Here is an 18,177-nt window from a genome sequence, read left to right on the forward strand (position 1 = left end):
TGATGTTGACTCAGTGGACTGTGGTGTCATTTTTTCCCCCACAGTGGACACTGGGATATTTGTTTACAAGTGATTCGATTTGTTTGCATGGTAATACAACACTGTGGATATTTGTTAAAAAGAAGAATTTTTTTTAACTATAAATTCTCTAGTTTTCATTTAAATTGTCAACGTTGGGTTAGGTATGTGCACATATTTGCAAAGGAATTTGACTCCGGTTTTAAGTTGCTCTCAGTGTTATGTACACAGAATAAGCATAAATAAACAGGATAACAAGCTCAACAAATAGAGTGCAAAGGATGCTGAAATAAATATTGACTTACAGGTTTCTTTATGTACATGAACTAGGTGGATATGACTGTATAAACAGTATGCACAGCATGGGTAGATGTGTTTGAATGATTGTATTTCTGTTTTTATATTTGTTTTTATATTACTTAACTACATTTTAATGATTAATCATGTCTTTAAAGTCCCTGAAAACTTGGTTTGAAATCTTAAAGAACCCCCTCCAGATATATAAAAATACTTTGAATAATATTTTGTGTCTCATATGATTTTTCAGTGGAAGGGCAGCCTAGAGCAGTGTTTTTTAAAGCAAGGGCCACAAGAGGGTGCCAAGGGCCTCAGCAGATTTTGAGGAAAGGTGAGGGGGGAAATGCAAAAAAAAAAAAATATTGAAATCTTATTTGCCATGTCCATTTTTCTAATTGGCTGACAGTCAAAAGATCACTCATCACACAAACTGTCAGTGTTGGTCTTAACCTGCCATCACTCTGCTCTGCTCCTGAAATTGAGCTTTGCTTTGTTGTCAGTGGGTTTTTAAAGACAGCTTACAAAAAGGGGGCAATTTGGGAAGCCTTGGCATGAAAATGTATGGGAACCCCAGCCTTAGTGGGCGCTTCATAACGTTTTACCTATAGAGGATTCAAGTGGGCACTTTTGCAGCATTCTTTCACATCACATAATACAGCACATCTCATCATCACATCACAACAGTTAATACAACATACACACAGTGGAAAACATGCCTTCTGAGCCGACCTGTGCAGATTAGTGCAGTTTGCTCATTAGGTTTATTGCACTAGGTATAAAAAATCCCTTACAGATCATTTTGTTTGCCAGAGTTGCTCTGTAGTGTCAGCCTGAGGGGAGCAGTGTAGAGGCGGTGGTTAGTGTCACCATGCAACGAACGTTCCTTTGTAGAGCTGTGCTGTAAAGGTCATTCAGTGGCTTTTGTTGGCGGCCTACTTTCTTTCCTGCTGTTTTGACAATCCTGGCTAGCTTGTTTTTCGTTAGTGTCAGATATCCATACCAAACAGAGATATTAAACACAGGAATACTCTCTATCAGGCTGACATACACTGTTTCCAAGATGTTATGGCTGACCCAAAACCCTTTCAGTTTCCTAATTAAAAGCAGTCGCTCAATTTGTCACCCATGTATTTTCCTAAAGAACTGACAATTTCCCACTGACTGACCACAAAGTGTAAGCAATGGGGATGGGTCTGCTCCTTTGTTTTTCCAGCATTGATTGACAGGAAGCTGGATTCACACCAGTGTTCCAGCCTGGAAACTTAGGCAAAGTAATCAGAGACAACATCACTGTGAAAAAGACCAACTAAAGCCATTTCATCAGCGTATTTAAATAGCATATAGCTGCTGCTCTGCAGTGTCATCTCGTTTTAGTACACAGAAAATATAAGCTGTGATAAAACACAACCCTGACAATTTGATGTGCTCAAAGTGAAATTCAAAACGAACAATGGGTCGTATAATCAGAATCCTTTGACATTTATCCAATAATTTATGATTATATCCTATTGCACCAAATATACTTTGCATTTTATTGAAATTATTCTGTATGTTAAAATGATCTGAATTGAATTTTACTTTTCACTTTTTCCATAACAATAACAATAACATTTATGATAATAACATTATGTGTTCATTAAAATTAACATAGTTACACAAACACTGAACTGAATAACAATAAATACCTAGTTTTCTTTGTTGTTTATTCGTTTGTTTTTGAAAGTGGAATTTGTTCTGAGAGTTGGGAAATGATGTTTCATTATCAACAAAAAAACACTAGATGGCAGCAGTCTACTTGTGGTCAGGACGTGCCTACAGCCTGTTGGCCTTCTAGTAAAAGAAACAACTGATTTCCAGTGAAGAAATGAACCTGGTTGGTTCCCTGTCAGTCTAACTGAGCACCATAAAGTGGGGCTTAAATAAGCACGTTATCTTTTCTTATTTTATTTTATTGCTGTGTGTGATTAATCTTAAATGTAATGATGGAAACCCGTCATGGCATTTAAAAAAAAAGTTTTTTGTCAATAATATAACAAACATATACTTGTAGCTGTACTGTTCAAATATAGTAGCCTACTGTACAACGAGGGTCTTCCTCGGATATACTTGCTATTGTAACTAAATATGTAAAGAAAAAGTAAGCATAAAGATGTAAACCCATGTTGGACCTCCTATTGGCTGTGACGCAACCCAGAGTCCTGGCCGGAGCGCGCCTCCAGCTCCCCACTGGCATTCAGGCTTTTGCGCTTCATGCTTTCACTGCGCGCTCCCCCCGTGACTGTTACTGGGGTCCTTCAGGGCTCCCCAGGTGAACACAAGGATCACACCCATCCAGTTGGAGCAAGGGGATGACTGAAAGAAGTTGTGTAAACCAGAAAATCCGGCGGTTCTGACGGTGCAGTCCTCCAAAACCAACATGATGTCTGCTATAGAGACTGGTACCCCTGTGTACCAACCTGCACAGCTGCTCAACTGGGTCTATATGTCCTTGCAAGACACTCAGAGCGGCGCTTTTGATGCGTTCAAAGCCGAGTCGGACACTTCTCCTCAGGACATGAACATCTCCAAGCGCAGCGCAGCTGATCTGAGTTCCAACTATCTCAACAACTTCTTCCATCTGAGGAGCGAGGTAGACTTCATGTTATGTTACGCGCTGATAGTAATGAATAACACTTGGCATGGCAGCTTACAACTTTTCTTTTCTTTTTGCTGCATGACAAAAATCTCTCTCCTAAGATGTCCGTGAATATTATACACGTGTTTCATTCCAGGTTATTTTTGTTGCCCATACAGTAAACCTCACCTGCATGCCTTCATTGGGTCGCACTGTGGTGAGTGGGTAGCACATGAATATGTGTTTTGTACCCTGGTATAGTGCCTGAGTGTGTTCAGACTGTTCTGGTGTCAGTGTGCAGCTGGAGGAGGAATGGAACTGGAATGGCAGGTTGAGAAAGAGCTCTCACAAGGTTTTAAAAATGTTTGAGTTCACAGTAGGCCAGCCTCTGCCTGGCCAGTATGTGGTGTTCACTCAGTTGGGGCTTGGTGTTGCTTAATTTGATACTGACACATTCAGGAAAAGTAGGAAAAATGGACGTAAATCATAAAAAAAGTGAGTTTTGGTTAAACTAGGGGCAAAAAAACCAAAACATTTGCTCTACTTTAAAACTGAGAAAAATCCCTTTTAACTTTAAAAAAAATGAAATACTGTAATTGCACACATCCCCCAGACATGCAGTAGTTTGATGCAGAACATTACCCACTGCAAATGTACACATGCATCTGATCACAATTCTCTTTCTGTGATGCCTTCAGGGTAAACAGCCAGTGTCTTGCTGGCTGGTCTTCTTCATGTTTGCCCTGCGGTGCCATAGCACCCGTCTCCTCCAGAGGCACAATGATGCTGATTGTGCCGTGTCAATAGAACAAGTTAGAAGAATGCATGACAAAGGCATTTTGTTCTGACGAGGAAATGGACACTATTGGCCCCACAGCGTAAATGCAGCAAAGGCAGCACATCTGCAGAAAATGAAATAATGTCGGCTACTGTCAGAGAGACAAACAGATGAATCAATCAGGGTGATGGACTGACATGCTGGCTGAAATGCTCTTTTATTGTAGAGTCACGACAATAATCGTCTGTGTTTTTGTGACATGAGAGATACTTTTGTGTAGAGCTGAAATGATGCATTGATTAATTGATTAGTTTATTAGCACATTAATCAAGAATAATTCATTGTTTCATACACAAATAAAAAAATGTCAAATGTTTTCTACTTCCATGTGAGAATATGCTGCTTTTTATAGAATATCTTTGGGTTTTGGAGCTATCTGAGGACGTCACTTTAGGCTTTGAGAAAATGTGATGGGCCTTTTATTGACTACATAAGGGATTAATCACCAAATTAATCAGTAATGAAATAGTTGCTATCTTATCCTCTTTTCTCTGACAGGCCCTGAATAACAATTTCTATAAGAGCTCCTCGCCCTACGGGTCCCTGAACAACATCGTCGACGGCCTGAGCTCTCTGGCAGACCATTTCTCAGACCTCTCCCTATCCCCAGAGACACGCAAACCCAGCAAAAGGCCGCCGCCCAACTACCTGTGCCACCTTTGCTTCAACAAAGGACACTACATCAAAGACTGCCCTCAGGTGAGCCAGTCAGTGATGTTATACATCAGTCAAGTGCAGATACACACAGGCAGCAGCCTAAATTGAAACAGCTGTGCAGTTTGTGGGCCATTTTGAGCTGTCTATCAAATGCATAAACATGTTTTGAGGAACATATGAAGTGCTGTCTGATAAGGAGAGAATCATTAAGATCTGATTCTCAGTTCAAATCCATGTTCTTCCTCCCAGTTATAGGTAGACTATTCAGCCCTTTTTTTCTTGAATCAATGGTATTAAAACTACAAGTTATAAGTTTGAGTGTTATGTTTGTATTCTTTTTTTCAGTGTGAAATATTCCTTGGCACATATTTGTGGTAGATGTACCACCGCAGGTTGGTAATGAGCAGCAGATGCCAGATTGGATCTCGGAGCTGGCCTTAATGAAAGATGATAGGTTACTCTGTGGAACTAGGCACGACCTCTCTTCCAAACACGAAAGAAATATGGCCGATGCTTTATGCACAGCTGCGGTTTCCCATTGATCATGTTCGGAGGGAAATGCCTGACATTTGTTAGGTATAATGGAAATAATCAAATGACTGATGGACAGGATGTGTCCATGAGACGAGGTAGCAAAACGTAGAAGTTCTAATAGCTGGGAAACTTTTACTGGTCAATTATATGAAGGAGTCAGTAAAGTCTAATTGCTTCCTTTTGTGAGGCAAACGGAGGATTTAATAGTGTGAAAGCTGCATCACGCACCAATAAATAACTCCTTCTAGCAATATTAGTCTTTTCTGTGAGTTTTTGACAGTTTTTCAGAAGTTAAGACTGCCCCAACGACTGTCCTCAGAACAGCTACAGCTGTCAAATGTCATCATAGGAAGTAAGTGTCTAAAACATTAATAGTTGTTGGTGCAAGAGATCAATTAATTGGGCTATAACATTTAAAAAAAATTTAATTTCCAGCACAGGTAGCTGCATTTCTTTCAGCCTGTTGAATTCCCGCCATGTGAGCTTGGAGCCATAGTTGGACATTTTGGGAAATACACTCATTTGCTTTTCTGCTGAGAGTTAAATGAGAAGATTGATACCACTCTTACGTCTGTGTGGTAAATATGTTGCTGGAACCAGCCCTCTTTTGGCTTAGCTTAGCATAAAGAGTGAAAACAGGGAGAAACAACTAGCTTGACTCTCTTTAAAGGGACATAACCTTACCAAGAGAGTGAATTGTCTGATTTTCATATGGATTTAACACATTCAATTTTATGTGTTAATTAGGGTGCATTAGAGGTGTTGGCAGGCAGAGTTTGTCACCTTTGGACAGAGCCTGGCCAGCTGTTCTTCCAATGTTTCCAGTATGTATGCCAGGCTCAGCTAATCATCTCCTGGCTGTTTGATGTAAGAGTGCTATCAGTCTTCTCATCTAACTCTCTGTAACTAAGTATTTCCTGTAACATTAATTTAACTAAAAAACAAGGAGCAAAGATGTAGGATGAGTCCATCTGTCAGCTCACAGTACAAATACTTAATTACTGTGCTTTTTAAATTCCTTTTAGCTCATTTTTTACACAAATATCTGTACTTTCTACTCCTTGCATTTTCAGAATAGGCTCGTAGTTTTAAAGCATTTGAGGGGGAATATCGATTGCTATTATTCTTTTTTTGCATCATTGCAAACCTTCCCAACTTCAAGACGTATGACAGATGTAACGGGCTGAAAACATAAAAGATATATTGACGTAATGAGACCAAACAGATAAAAGAGGGAGACTGAACCCTGTTTGAAGTTTCAGTTAGCTTTGCACAGAAACAGCTGGTAGAAATGTCCTTCAGAGAAACCCATAGAGTGCTCTATACTTTTATATTTTGAGTATATTTCAGAGCCTGTACTTTTTCACTTTTACTTGGGTAAAGAAGTTGAATCAGTACTTCTACTTGAGTAAATAATGTGTGCCATCATTAAGTTCTTGGCCAACATTTGCATTACTCTCTTCTCTGGTCTCTGAAAGCTTGTCACCTCCATCACTGCCAACACAGAGGAGATTGGTGCGGTTCAGCAGTCAACACAGACAGCCGAGGAATGTGAGGAATGTGGAGAAAATCATTTGCAGTGAGCTTATAGCTCTTAACATTTTCACATCTGTGCACACCTGGACAGAAAAAGGGTGTGACTGTCGGTCCATCAGTTACAGAAATATACCTATTGCAACGGTCGAACGCAGCTATTGAATACGTTTCTAACTGCAAAACCAAAACTTTGTCACTTATTTCTGAGTATATGTCAGTCTTCAGCAAAGCACTGCAACATTATGTTATCTCATTAGCAGCAGTGAGTTTCTTTGGACTGTTTGTTGTAGGCATCCATAGCTGACTGGTTTGTGCTTTTGAGCTGCAGTGGACAGGAATCAAAGAATGTCACGGCTCAGTAAGATGAGAGAAGCACACAGGAAGTGGGTGTGCGGGGCCTTTAACAGCCTTTCTCTGGGTGGAATGGGGCCCATGTCAACTCTAAAAGTCTGCTTCTTTGATAAAAGAAACACACGGTACCTCTGTGGAAACCTTAGGTGAGGAAAGATAATGAAAAAAGCGCCAGTTAAGGTGGAGCCCATGCATTTGGTTTGCAGCCATACTGAAATGTATTAGATGCGCTTGGCCTGTAAGTGGTAAACATCCTGTTGACAGCATAGTGCAGAGTTGGGTTACTTGCTTCACTAGAAGGTTAAGACGTCAAAGGATTACTCCGAGATATTTATGATTCTTCTTTGCAGCCACGCCCCTTAAAATGTGCAAAATCTGGAAACCATTTCAGCTGGCTGGCTCTGGCTGCCGCACTCGCCCTGCTTTAGAAAGATGATGTCAGATTTTATCATGTGTTGCTAATATTTCAGATCCAATGATTGTGGAGCCGTTGTCATGACAAAAGGCCTCTTCAGTTGAAGCTGAGCTAAACGTTCTTCTGAAGAACTTTGAACTTTGTTCTTGTTAGCTGGAATCTGAGGCATTTTTAGCTTTAGATAACTGAAATAAATGCCGTCGGTACACTTTTGATGTCTTATTGTATGTTGGGTTTCTCTGCAAACCAACTTGCCATTAAATTGGTATCCTGGGTGAAAATCATCTGTCCTTTGTAGCGTTTTAAAAGTTGCAAGTTTAACACCGTTCACCCTTTAACCCAGTGTCACATTTTAATGACCCCTTGCCAATTAAGTAGCTGAACCTGGTTACTGTATAGAGATTGCCCAAGTGACAGTGTGCTGACAGTAAATGGGTGTACGGTGGGAAGAGCCTGGGCTAAATAAGGAGGGCATTGTTTCTCCAGTGGGGCTGTGGAACCAAAGGTCAGGAAGTCAGGCTGTATTGTTCGCTCAGCTCTGCTTGGCTGCAGTCATCTCCGTCTCTCTCTGTCTCTGTCTGTGCAGAGGAGCGGCTGTTGGACCCTCATTTGAAGGGCCAGTGAGCAGCTGCCCAGGGATGTTTGCATCCAGAATGTGTTTTTGGAAACAGTGTGTAGCACAGGAAGTGAGTGTATGTCTTTACAGTTACAGTTTAATCGTGATTAAATGGAGGGAAAAAGTCTGCTTTCATAATAACTTTGGACAGAGGAACCTTTGATAGTTGCAGAGGCTTATATAAAAGATTTATATTTGGTCTTTGAAGGCGGAAACAGATATTTTTAGTTCTAAATTCTAACCAGGATTTCATCCCATGATTCAATATCCTTAACTCTTATTTTGTTGCTTATCATTAAAGGAAAAGTTCATCATTTTAACAAGAAATAAGCCATTAAGTTACCCGGCTAAAAAGGTGATTTGTCCATTTACATGATCAGTTATTGAGCTTTAAAGGAGCTACTCTGTAGATTTTTGTCATCCTTGGAAAGAGTCTGGCTAGGTGTTTCCCTCTCTTTCCAGTCTTTGTGCTAGCTGGCTACTGGGTGTAGCTTCATGTTCAGTGTACAGACATGAGAGGGGTATCAACGTTCTTATCTTACTCTTGGAAAGACAGCAAATAAGTGTATTTCCCAAAATGTCCCAAAAATTACGAAGCATTAGCATCAGCAGGCTACTTACCACATATTTAGTCATCTTCACATTCTTATTGAGAACATTAATTGGGAAGTAATTTGGACTCACTATAACAAATACTTCGTTAACCATAAAGTTGTGTATTTTAAAATTATACCTGTAATCTTTCCAAAAACACTTCCTACTTTCTTTGAATGCATTTATGATGAATTCTTCTGGATCGATGTTGAACATGTAAGATTCATTTATAGAAAAGTAACGTTATGTTAAGTGTAGTTTTTTCAAATGAGGACTTTTAAGAGGGTTCTGTGTAACAAACACAATGATAGAAATACAATAAGTGGCATCAAGCCACCAAAATGTGTGAAACGTAAGAAAGACTTGACCACCACCGCACAGATGTGTGATTAAATTACATACAATGACGATTCATATTTGGCTGCCATACCAAATTCTGGAGTTCAGGGCAATACCTATTAATAGGGAATTGTGACATACGACAAATTTGCTGAGGCACAATAATAAGTATTTGTGTTTGGGGGCGCTATATCCCTTTTTGGGATTATAAAAGGTTTAAGTTCAGTTCACTAAATCCTACACACCAAGTTTATTGTAGCTAACTAAAACCTAAAACTATAGGTGTGAAAAATATTTTGGATAACTGAAATAAAAATATGAAGTAGTCAAAAATGACATCTAGCTAAAATAAAATAGACAGGAAGTGTAAATTTGGTCAAATCTGTCAACATTATATGGTACAAAAGTTTTCTTAATATCTATTCTGCACCTAAATACTCCCCATATTATACATAAAAAAGCAATTAAAAAACTGCTCTGGAAACTAACTGAAACTAAACTGTATTGGGAAAAACATTCAAAAATAAATTCAAATAAAACCTAATGAAAAATACAAAACTATGATAACTCTGCTACACAGTGAACCTTTAAGTGATCTATATCCTTAATGGATTATTTTGCACACGTATGGCTCACAGGTAGTCTACATTTGATTGAGTAAGGAGTGGTATGAAAGATAGACAGACAGACAGATAGATAGATAGATAGATAGATAGATAGATAGATAGATAGATAGATAGATAGATAGATAGATAGATAGATAGATAGATGCTGTTATTTCTAATTAGAGACATTTAGAGGCAGTTTTGACTGCCCATTAAAGAAGCAGTGAGAAAAGTACACAACTTACTCACAATGCAACACTGACTATAACTGCACAGATGACAGTCATCAAACTCATTGTTGGGTTGCTAGCAAGCTCCTGGGAACTTGAGAATCCATTTGACAAGACAACCCGGCATCACAAAGTTTACTACCCACACGGCACGGTCTTTCTGACTCTTGCTCAGCTGTGTTTAGAACTGAAGTTGGGAATATTTTGCTGTTGCATTTCATGTTTGTCTGCCAGCCCACCTGCTGCTGTCATTCACCCTTTGTGAAACATAATGCCAGTTTACAGCTTTACATGCAGTCAACTTGACCACAGCCAGAACTGAAGCTCAGCCGCTCTCTCTGGTGGAGAAGAGTGTGTATTGGTAGATAATCATCTACGAAAGCAGTGCTGCGTGTGAAATAGCTGCTGGGGAGTACAATTTCTGTGAATATGTGTGAGGAAATCTAGTTCAAAGGCTGTGCGTACTCTGAACAGGGGGCTTGATGTACAGGAGATATCTGCAGAGCCATGTAGGAACATAGAAAACCAATCGTTTGCTCTTTGGCCTCCAGTTATTTATATCTAATCATATTTATTTTGGAGAGAAAGGCTGCAGAAGCATTACAGCTTCATATACAGTAACTGTGACCTAACTGTCATAATACTCCAACAACAGTGTGTCTGTCAAAGTAACCCTTCAGATAAAGATGCAAAAGTCAAAAAGTCAAATATTTAAAGGACCATTGAAGTTGCAGATTTCAACTAACCGAATACCGCTTGTGTTTGTCTGTCCTGGGCTTCCGTAGAAACGTGGTTCAACCCTCCTGGAGACAACTGATTTCACAAGATAATGAAAAGTATCAAGTTAACAGAGGAGTCTTTGAAACATAGGAGGCTTAAGCTGCCTTCACATCCCGAATTCCTCTGATACTGCCTAAAATGTAATATTAGTTATCAGCGACTATGTGCAAACCGATCTTATATCACATTATTCATTTTTTTTACCTCATCTGCCTGCATGTTACATACAGTTGTTGTCTCATTAGTTTTGCTTTGAAAGGTCACCGGCAACCAAGTTTAAATAATTTGAACTGAGCGCAGAGCTCGGTGGTGCCTCTGCCTCGTCACGGCTCTCCCCATAGGAAAACAATGGCACAGCCAGCGCAGAGCGGTTGATCATGTGTGGGGGCTTTAAACGCTGTGGATTTCAGTCCAGGCATTAATGTGCTGTTTTGCTTTGGTAACAGCTGGGCTTCACCCTGATACTGTGGGGGTCCGATACAAATTAAACCCGGCGGGAGAGGGAGAGAGAGAGACAGAGAGAGAAAGCTGTGGGTTTGTTAGTGTGGAGTAATTGACCACATGGTATCCAATGGGCTTGGTGTTGCTGTGTTCTCCAGGATGAACGTCTCATGGGGGTATGAAAGTAGGGGAGAGAATGAATGAGGAAAGAGAGAAAAGAGAAGGAGGGGGATGAGGATTTGGAGTGGTCTATTGTTTATCCTGATGGTTTCCAGATGATGGCAGAGGGAGTCAGCCAACCTCCTGGGCCTCTCTCACCAGGCTACAAGGATCTGGGCCAAGCTTATCTGCTGCAGCCTTGAAATCTGGCTTTACATTGCTCTGTCCACTCTGGGGCTGATTTAACTTGCACAACTGAAGTTATGGCTATTGGATGAGGATGAGTTGTAATGGACATAATGAATACATTTTAGAGCCATTTATTTTAAAACAAAACTCTTTTGTTACAGGCTGCAAAGATCTTGATGAAATATGAATCTGTTTTGAAGATATTGTGCTCTTTGTGAGGTTTTTACTGCCAGACAAATAAAAGGGGGCCATCAATGGAGCTTGGACCAACTAAAACATCACGTCTTCACAGCCTGGTCAACCACTTTGGTCCAAACTGAAACATCTCAACAACTATTGACATTCAATTTGGGAATGCCATTCATGGTCCACAAGGGATTTATTCTAATGACTGGTTGTTGGTACCATGAAATTCAAATTTGTGGTTAAGAGTGAAATGTCCCAACAACTATTAGATAGATTGGCATAAAATGTGGTAGGCTACAGACATTCACGTCCCCTTAGGATGAATTCTTATAACTTTGGTAGTCCCTTAACTTTTCATGTAGCCCCACCATCAGGTCAAAAATTTATTTTCTTTTACACTTTGTGTTAAAACCAAATATATGAACATGATACACATTCTAATTGCTACACATCAGTATATTAGCATTGCCATTGTGAGCACGCTAGCATAATGAGGTGTATAATGGAACATGGTTCTTTGCATTGAACATCATTTTGATTACTTTACACATTAGCTATATTGTGATACAGGTATTGGAAAATAATTCTCACTAGAATTGAGATATTGATCTCGGCCATATATATATATATTATATATTCTGATATTAGAGAGGTTTTTGTGGTGCCCCTGTCCCAAATATTGTTCAGATAATACATATTAAAAATGATTCGGGTGCCCGGTTAGCTCAGTAGGTAGAGCTGGCAACCCATGTACAGAGGCTGAGTCCTTGCTGCAGCGGCCCAGGGTTAGAGTCCGACCTGCGGCCCTTTGCTGCGTGTCATCCCCTCTTCTGTCCCCCTTTCCTGTCTATCTTCAGCTGTCTCTATCATAAAGGCAATAAAAAGCCCAAAAAATACTTAAAAAAAAAAAAAGAACTATGAACTATCCAATTGCATCTTCAAGACAGACAGGAGAATACTCCTAGGTATGTTAAATAAACATGTTTCATGCGAGCATAATGCTTGATAATGGATTTGTGCATTCACTCAAACTTTCCTGCTTACATAAGAGTGTCCATTCAATGTCGGGTCACAAGTGTGATTTTCATTTGTCAGTTGTCAGTGTCACATCTTTGATGGGACCGGTGGAAACTCCGGACTGTGCCATGGCCTTTGCTGCTCTGGGCTCCAGACTTTAGGTAGAGTTTGTTTTGCTTGGTCTGTAGAGTGAAAGCTGTTTCCTCCCTCAGGAAGATGATGCTCCGTCTGCTCTCCCTGTAGGCGCTTGAGAAAGAGGGCTGCCATGAAAAGTGACCTCCCACAGTGCCTCGTTGTGGCTGAATGATGCAAACACAGGCCTAAGAAATGCTTCACAGTGGTCTTAACAGTTAGAGGCTTGGCTGTTGGAACCTTAAACGTGTTTTGTGAGACAGATGTAGTCCTGGAAATGAATAAAATTATCTTTAAAAAGTTTTGAACCTGACATATGTTCCTTCTGTGAAATCAAAACAAGATTGGACATGCACTCCTTTGGTGGTGCAGATTCAGTCTTAATTTTGACTTGCCCTACTTTTCTCTTAATTTAAACCAGTCTTGTCGAGATGATTTCTCTGTGATGGGTTTAGGATTTTGTCATGTTATACAAGTGCAGAGTTCATCTGGGTTTTATTTCCTCCCTGCTAAGATCTTTGTGTCCTGATTGGTGGGTCGGAGCCAGCTGGGAGGGATGACTGAGAGCCTGAGGTATTTGTCCTATAGCAAGGAGGCCTCTCTCATTGGTCCCCCCACAGGCCGGGGCCTCCTTTATGGTCCCTCGGGAACACAGCTGGAGGGAGGGAGTTCGTTTTCTAATGGGAAAGCTGAGACTCCTTCTTTTCTGTCCAACTATAAATTACACTTAACCATTACAATATATCCCAACTTCCTTGAAATAAACCATTAAAACATTTCTGTTTTTCTTCTACAGCACAAGGAGTGCTACAAGAGATTTCTACACTCTCCTTTTTATGGTTAAGATAAGATAAGAAAGGCTTCTTTGACATGTAAAGCTCAGTCTTCCAGGGCTGTAAGTATTAATCAAGCATCAAAGCAAATGAGCTTTTTAACTTGTTTTGGCAGACACCATAAATAATCATCTCATTCCTGAACTACTCCAGAAACTCTTGACCACTAACAGGGCTGCTATCACTTCCCGTTCTAATCACGCAGAGTTTTGAATTGGCTGCTGCCCAAAGAACCAAAATAGGTCAGTCAGTCTCCTCCAGTGAAAGGTGGTGAGAGGCAAAAGCCAAAATGTTTACACAATGGAGGTTAACACATTGAGAAATGTCAAGTTTTTAAAGCATTTAAGTAACACAGTAAGCTTCAAGTGGGTTGCACGCAAGGTCAGCGTGTAAAAAAGTTTTGTCTGCTGTATATTTCTCTTCAGGCTCGACCCAAAGGTGAAGGCCTGACGCCCTATCAGGGAAAAAAGAGGTGCTTTGGTGAATATAAATGCCCTAAATGCAAGAGGAAGTGGATGAGTGGGAACTCCTGGGCCAACATGGGACAAGAATGTATCAAGTGCCACATCAACGTTTACCCTCATAAGCAGGTAACAGTTGGTCTGAATGGCAGACTGAAGGAATCAGAAAACAGTTTAAGTCCATACAGACTCAAAAACATTTGAATGGGGTCTACTCACTGTTTCATATTCAACATATACAGTCAAATCCTCACAGGAAAACATTACCATACCTCAAACAACATGCTTTGTGATTGCACATTGTCACAGTATATTTCCTTGTAGTTTGACCCTTAAGGCCAAAAGCTGCTTTATGTTTTCTCTACAACCCAAACAAACCAATTTAACTGTGGAAATCAAACCATGTGTAACTGGTATATAAGCATACTGTTGCAAGTAACATGTTTTTATCTACAAAAATACTTGAACATGCATTTTAACATACACTATAACGTTTGATTTTATTAGTATTTTATGTAGCTGTTGTTGTTATGATAACCAGATTGGTAGACTGAAACTTTCATTCTGAGATTTCTTGCAATTTATTAGTTACTTCTGCCAAGGCTAACACTCTCTGTCCCATTTGTTAGTCTGTTATTTAGAGAGCAGGATATCTTTACAAGACTTCATTGAAGTTTGGTGGTGAGTTATGCAATGGGCCAAAAGAACAAGTGGTTAATTTATGGAGCAAATAGTGCCACCATGTGTCAATTTATAACGAATCACGAGCTGCAAAGGCAAACATTTTTGGAAGTATAAGTTTTTGGATGTATAAAACCTCTTAAAGCCAACTGGACTGCCCGCTTATGCAAGTTCTAATAGTTAGATCGCCTACACAAATATAAATGTTTAAACTTTTGTCAATATGGACATGCTACACATCGTTAGATCAGTTACATTCTCCACAATTCACAATTCACACAATTCCACAATCAACAAAGAATCAACCAAATTAATAATTTGTAACTGTAATATTCATACTATATAAATGGTTATAGAAGTGGTTTTTTTTTAAATATGTAAATTTTAGCTCCCTACATAATGTTCACTGTTTTAAACACCATTTTAAAGAATTTCCTGCACAGCCAAGAATATGATTCTGGTGTAAAAACAGAAAATCTCTTTATCTATTTATTATTTTATCTAAATATTATTTTATTTACTTTATTCTTAACCAGACATAGACACATGTTGAGTCAAAAAAATTTAATAATCCGACTTTAATCATGCATAATTTGTGTGTAATTGTAGAATGTAATAATGTAACAATAGCTTGGAGTGGTACTAATAGTAACAGTATTGATCTGTTTCTTTGTTCCAGCGACCTCTGGAGAAACCAGACGGGTTAGATGTGTCAGACCAGAGCAAAGAACATCCGCAACACCTGTGTGAAAAATGCAAAGTCCTCGGCTACTACTGCCGCCGTGTGCAATAACTCCTCCAACGTTTTATCAAAAAGGGACAATTAAGTTAATGTAGTTATTTTAATTACTAAAAATACACGATAATAAGCTTTATTGTGCTGTATGCATCTAACGGTTTATTATCAAGAAACATTCTCTCTGACACTGTGACTGTCAGTATAAGAGGTTCATTTTTCTACAGTATCATTCAGTGGAGAAAAGTACTTTGCATTTTTTTTTTGGGGTTCTTGTAACTTACTCAGATATCATTATGTGAATATTCATCTTAAGTCTGAACTATGAACCTTAAAGAGCCCCTCCAGACACGTATTAAGACATAATACAAATGTCTGCTTGGAACAGTAATGTGTATCTGATGTGCTTTTTCCATAAAAGTAATTTAAGTAAGTAATTTCCACATTAAAATCCTTTAAAAGGCCTCTACCTCATAAAAAAATCCCAGAATCTATGAATATGCATGTAGGCTATGAATATGAATATTTTCCTGCTGGATACAAGATCTCTCCTACTCCATTCTCAGTGTGTTTGCACTGGTGGCTTCAAGTTTCTACATCACATTTGTGTAAGTTGTATTCTGGACCTAAGGCCTGTTCCATAATACCATACCTACCATACATAACAAATAAGCCAAACTTATTTCGGTTAATCTGACTCATTTTCACTTGATTCGGTTCCATAAAGCAAATTCAACATAGTTCAAGCTCAGTTACTATGGTAATTTATGCAGGGAAATTAACCCTGTACGTTGCAAGCTACCTATGGAATTATTATAGTGCCAACACAAATTGAATCTGAATTTAATTTAAAATTTAAAAATATTGTATGCAAAATCTGAAATTGTGTTTCACAGATTGAAATTGAATCTTATGGTTTGAAACGGAATTTAACTCGTATTGTTTTCCCATTCTGTCATGGCTGAAAAAACACCTGCAACTCACAGGTAAGTGTGTGCGCTTATCAATGTATTTAGCATTTCTTTATGCTGAAATAAAGCCTTTCTTAGGTCTGATGACATGTAAAAGATGTGGTTACTGTGAGAGCTTCATCTTTACTTGTCTGAGTGTGAGCTCACATCTGCTGCAAAAGATTGTCTTTTGCTTTGTTAATGGCAGAGCTTCTGTTTTATTTATCTATAATATGCATGATATCTTTCACAATTCATTTTATTGTGAGTTGATGTAATATATTTGGTCTGTGTTTCAAAGTCAGTTCTTAAAACCAGACTTCATTTCTTGTGATTTGATTATCTCTGCATTGGCTTTATATATTTTTTTTTAACAGTTTAAGCCTGGTTCAATTTGTTAGGATAATTCAAGCCAGGCTTTTTTACAATAAGACCTGCTTTTTTCAGCCAATTCTCTGGAACAGGCCCCAGGACTGATTTTCAAACTGTTTGGGATGTCAGAAATCGTGCTTGTAGGCCCTGCCCCTCAAAATCAGATTTTCAGTGAACACAGAGAAACTTTCTACTTTCAGCAGATGAATGTGAAAACATGCTTCTAGTATATAACTCTGCATATCATCACAAGTCATTCTAAACAGTGAAGCTGAAACATCCAACTGTAGAAAAAAGAAACAGATTTTTGACTGGAGGGGGACTTTAACAATCTTACCAACTGTGAATTAAGAGACTTTATGAAACAAAATTCATGTTAAAAGTTTCCAGATGAAGGATTCTCTTTTACATGTTTGTATATTCCAGAAATAACTTAAATGAAATGATGTTTTCTGTATAAAATATGCAACAAGTCTTTACTAAGAGGGATATGCAGTATTAATGTGTATCTGCATTATTATCTGTACTGCAGGGTACATAATTTTGGAATATATTTTTAAGCCATTACTTGTTGATTATTATTACACTTTGTGATGGAATATATTAGCCTACTAACATCTATTCTTTATATGCTATGTGCCTGTATTTCTGAGGACATATTTTAGGTAGTTTGTCGCTCCAAAGTCTTATAAAACTGTACACCAACACAATATGGTAGAACATTTTATTTTCTGAAAAATAGAATAAATTACAGCATTAGTCATATTTTGGCACCCAGTGCCAAGAAAGACTCACAGTGCTTTTTATGGGTCATAGGTTGTAATGTCTTATATGTAACATGAGACAAAAAGGAATAAAAATCTGAATGTACCAAAGATCATGAAGGATTAAGTGAAAGTTGCATGTGCATGTTGCTTTAGAGGCTTTTTGTATTTCAATTGTAATTCAAAATTGTGATGATAAATGAATACTGAACAGAAATGCTCTTTGACTTTTAACTGTTTAAGATGTGTGAAATGCCATTTAATGTGCCTTAGTTTGAGTGCCCCATGAGATTGATCCCTTGATACCCTAAAATGTTTTTGTATTAAAATATATTTAAACATGCTATTCAGTGTGTTCAAGTTTCTCCACTGATCTGTTCTCTTTGTTGTCTCTTGTAACAATTCAAGCACATAGCAATATAGTTTTTAATTCATCCATGTGGCAGTTTGGATTTGGGAGTTTATAGTTGACAACTGATAATACCGCATCCAGATGTTCCACATTTTATCTCCCCACAACATAAAACACAATTTCTCTTAATATTTTTAGAGCATCTGGTAAAATTTACTTATAGCAAAGCAAAAACAGATTTTACTTCATCACCCTCTCATATACCACTGCTGGCAGAACCTAAAGTACGCTGTGTACTATAGCAAATCCAAGCTGACCCCAAAAACGAAACATTTCCCCGGACAGGCCGCAGGAGAATAAATACTTATTGGAATAAGATCATTAGTCAGCTGAGGCTGATGAGGAAAACAGGAGGAGGTGGGAAGAATGACACAACACTGATGTCATTCCTCAGCTGGTGATAAAACATTCGCGTTTTCC

At 38.7% G+C, this 18,177-nt stretch overlaps 1 protein-coding gene across 1 annotated transcript; it reads left to right on the forward strand.

Annotated features, from left to right (window-relative positions):
• The first annotated feature begins 2,536 nt into the window (after positions 1 to 2,536).
• Positions 2,537 to 17,689, forward strand: LOC127373104 (zinc finger CCHC domain-containing protein 24-like). The gene is made up of 4 exons (XM_051417205.1): positions 2,537 to 2,944; positions 4,266 to 4,466; positions 13,807 to 13,971; positions 15,203 to 17,689. The coding sequence occupies exons 1-4, from the start codon at positions 2,732 to 2,734 to the stop codon at positions 15,314 to 15,316; spliced, it is 693 nt and encodes a 230-aa protein (XP_051273165.1). The 5' UTR covers positions 2,537 to 2,731; the 3' UTR covers positions 15,317 to 17,689.
• The last annotated feature ends 488 nt before the right edge of the window (positions 17,690 to 18,177 follow it).

Source organism: Dicentrarchus labrax, unplaced genomic scaffold (genome assembly GCF_905237075.1).
Source record: "Dicentrarchus labrax unplaced genomic scaffold, dlabrax2021, whole genome shotgun sequence".
NCBI classification, from domain to species: Eukaryota; Metazoa; Chordata; class Actinopteri; family Moronidae; genus Dicentrarchus; species Dicentrarchus labrax.

Bases quoted from the DNA above. Each gene is read 5' to 3' on its own strand.
- LOC127373104 (XM_051417205.1), top strand. From the start codon at position 2,732: ATGATGTCTGCTATAGAGACTGGTACCCCTGTGTACCAACCTGCACAG. The intron at 2,945-4,265 runs GTAGACTTCATG...TTTCTCTGACAG, and splicing joins TCTTCCATCTGAGGAGCGAG to GCCCTGAATAACAATTTCTA. The intron at 4,467-13,806 runs GTGAGCCAGTCA...ATTTCTCTTCAG, and splicing joins ACATCAAAGACTGCCCTCAG to GCTCGACCCAAAGGTGAAGG.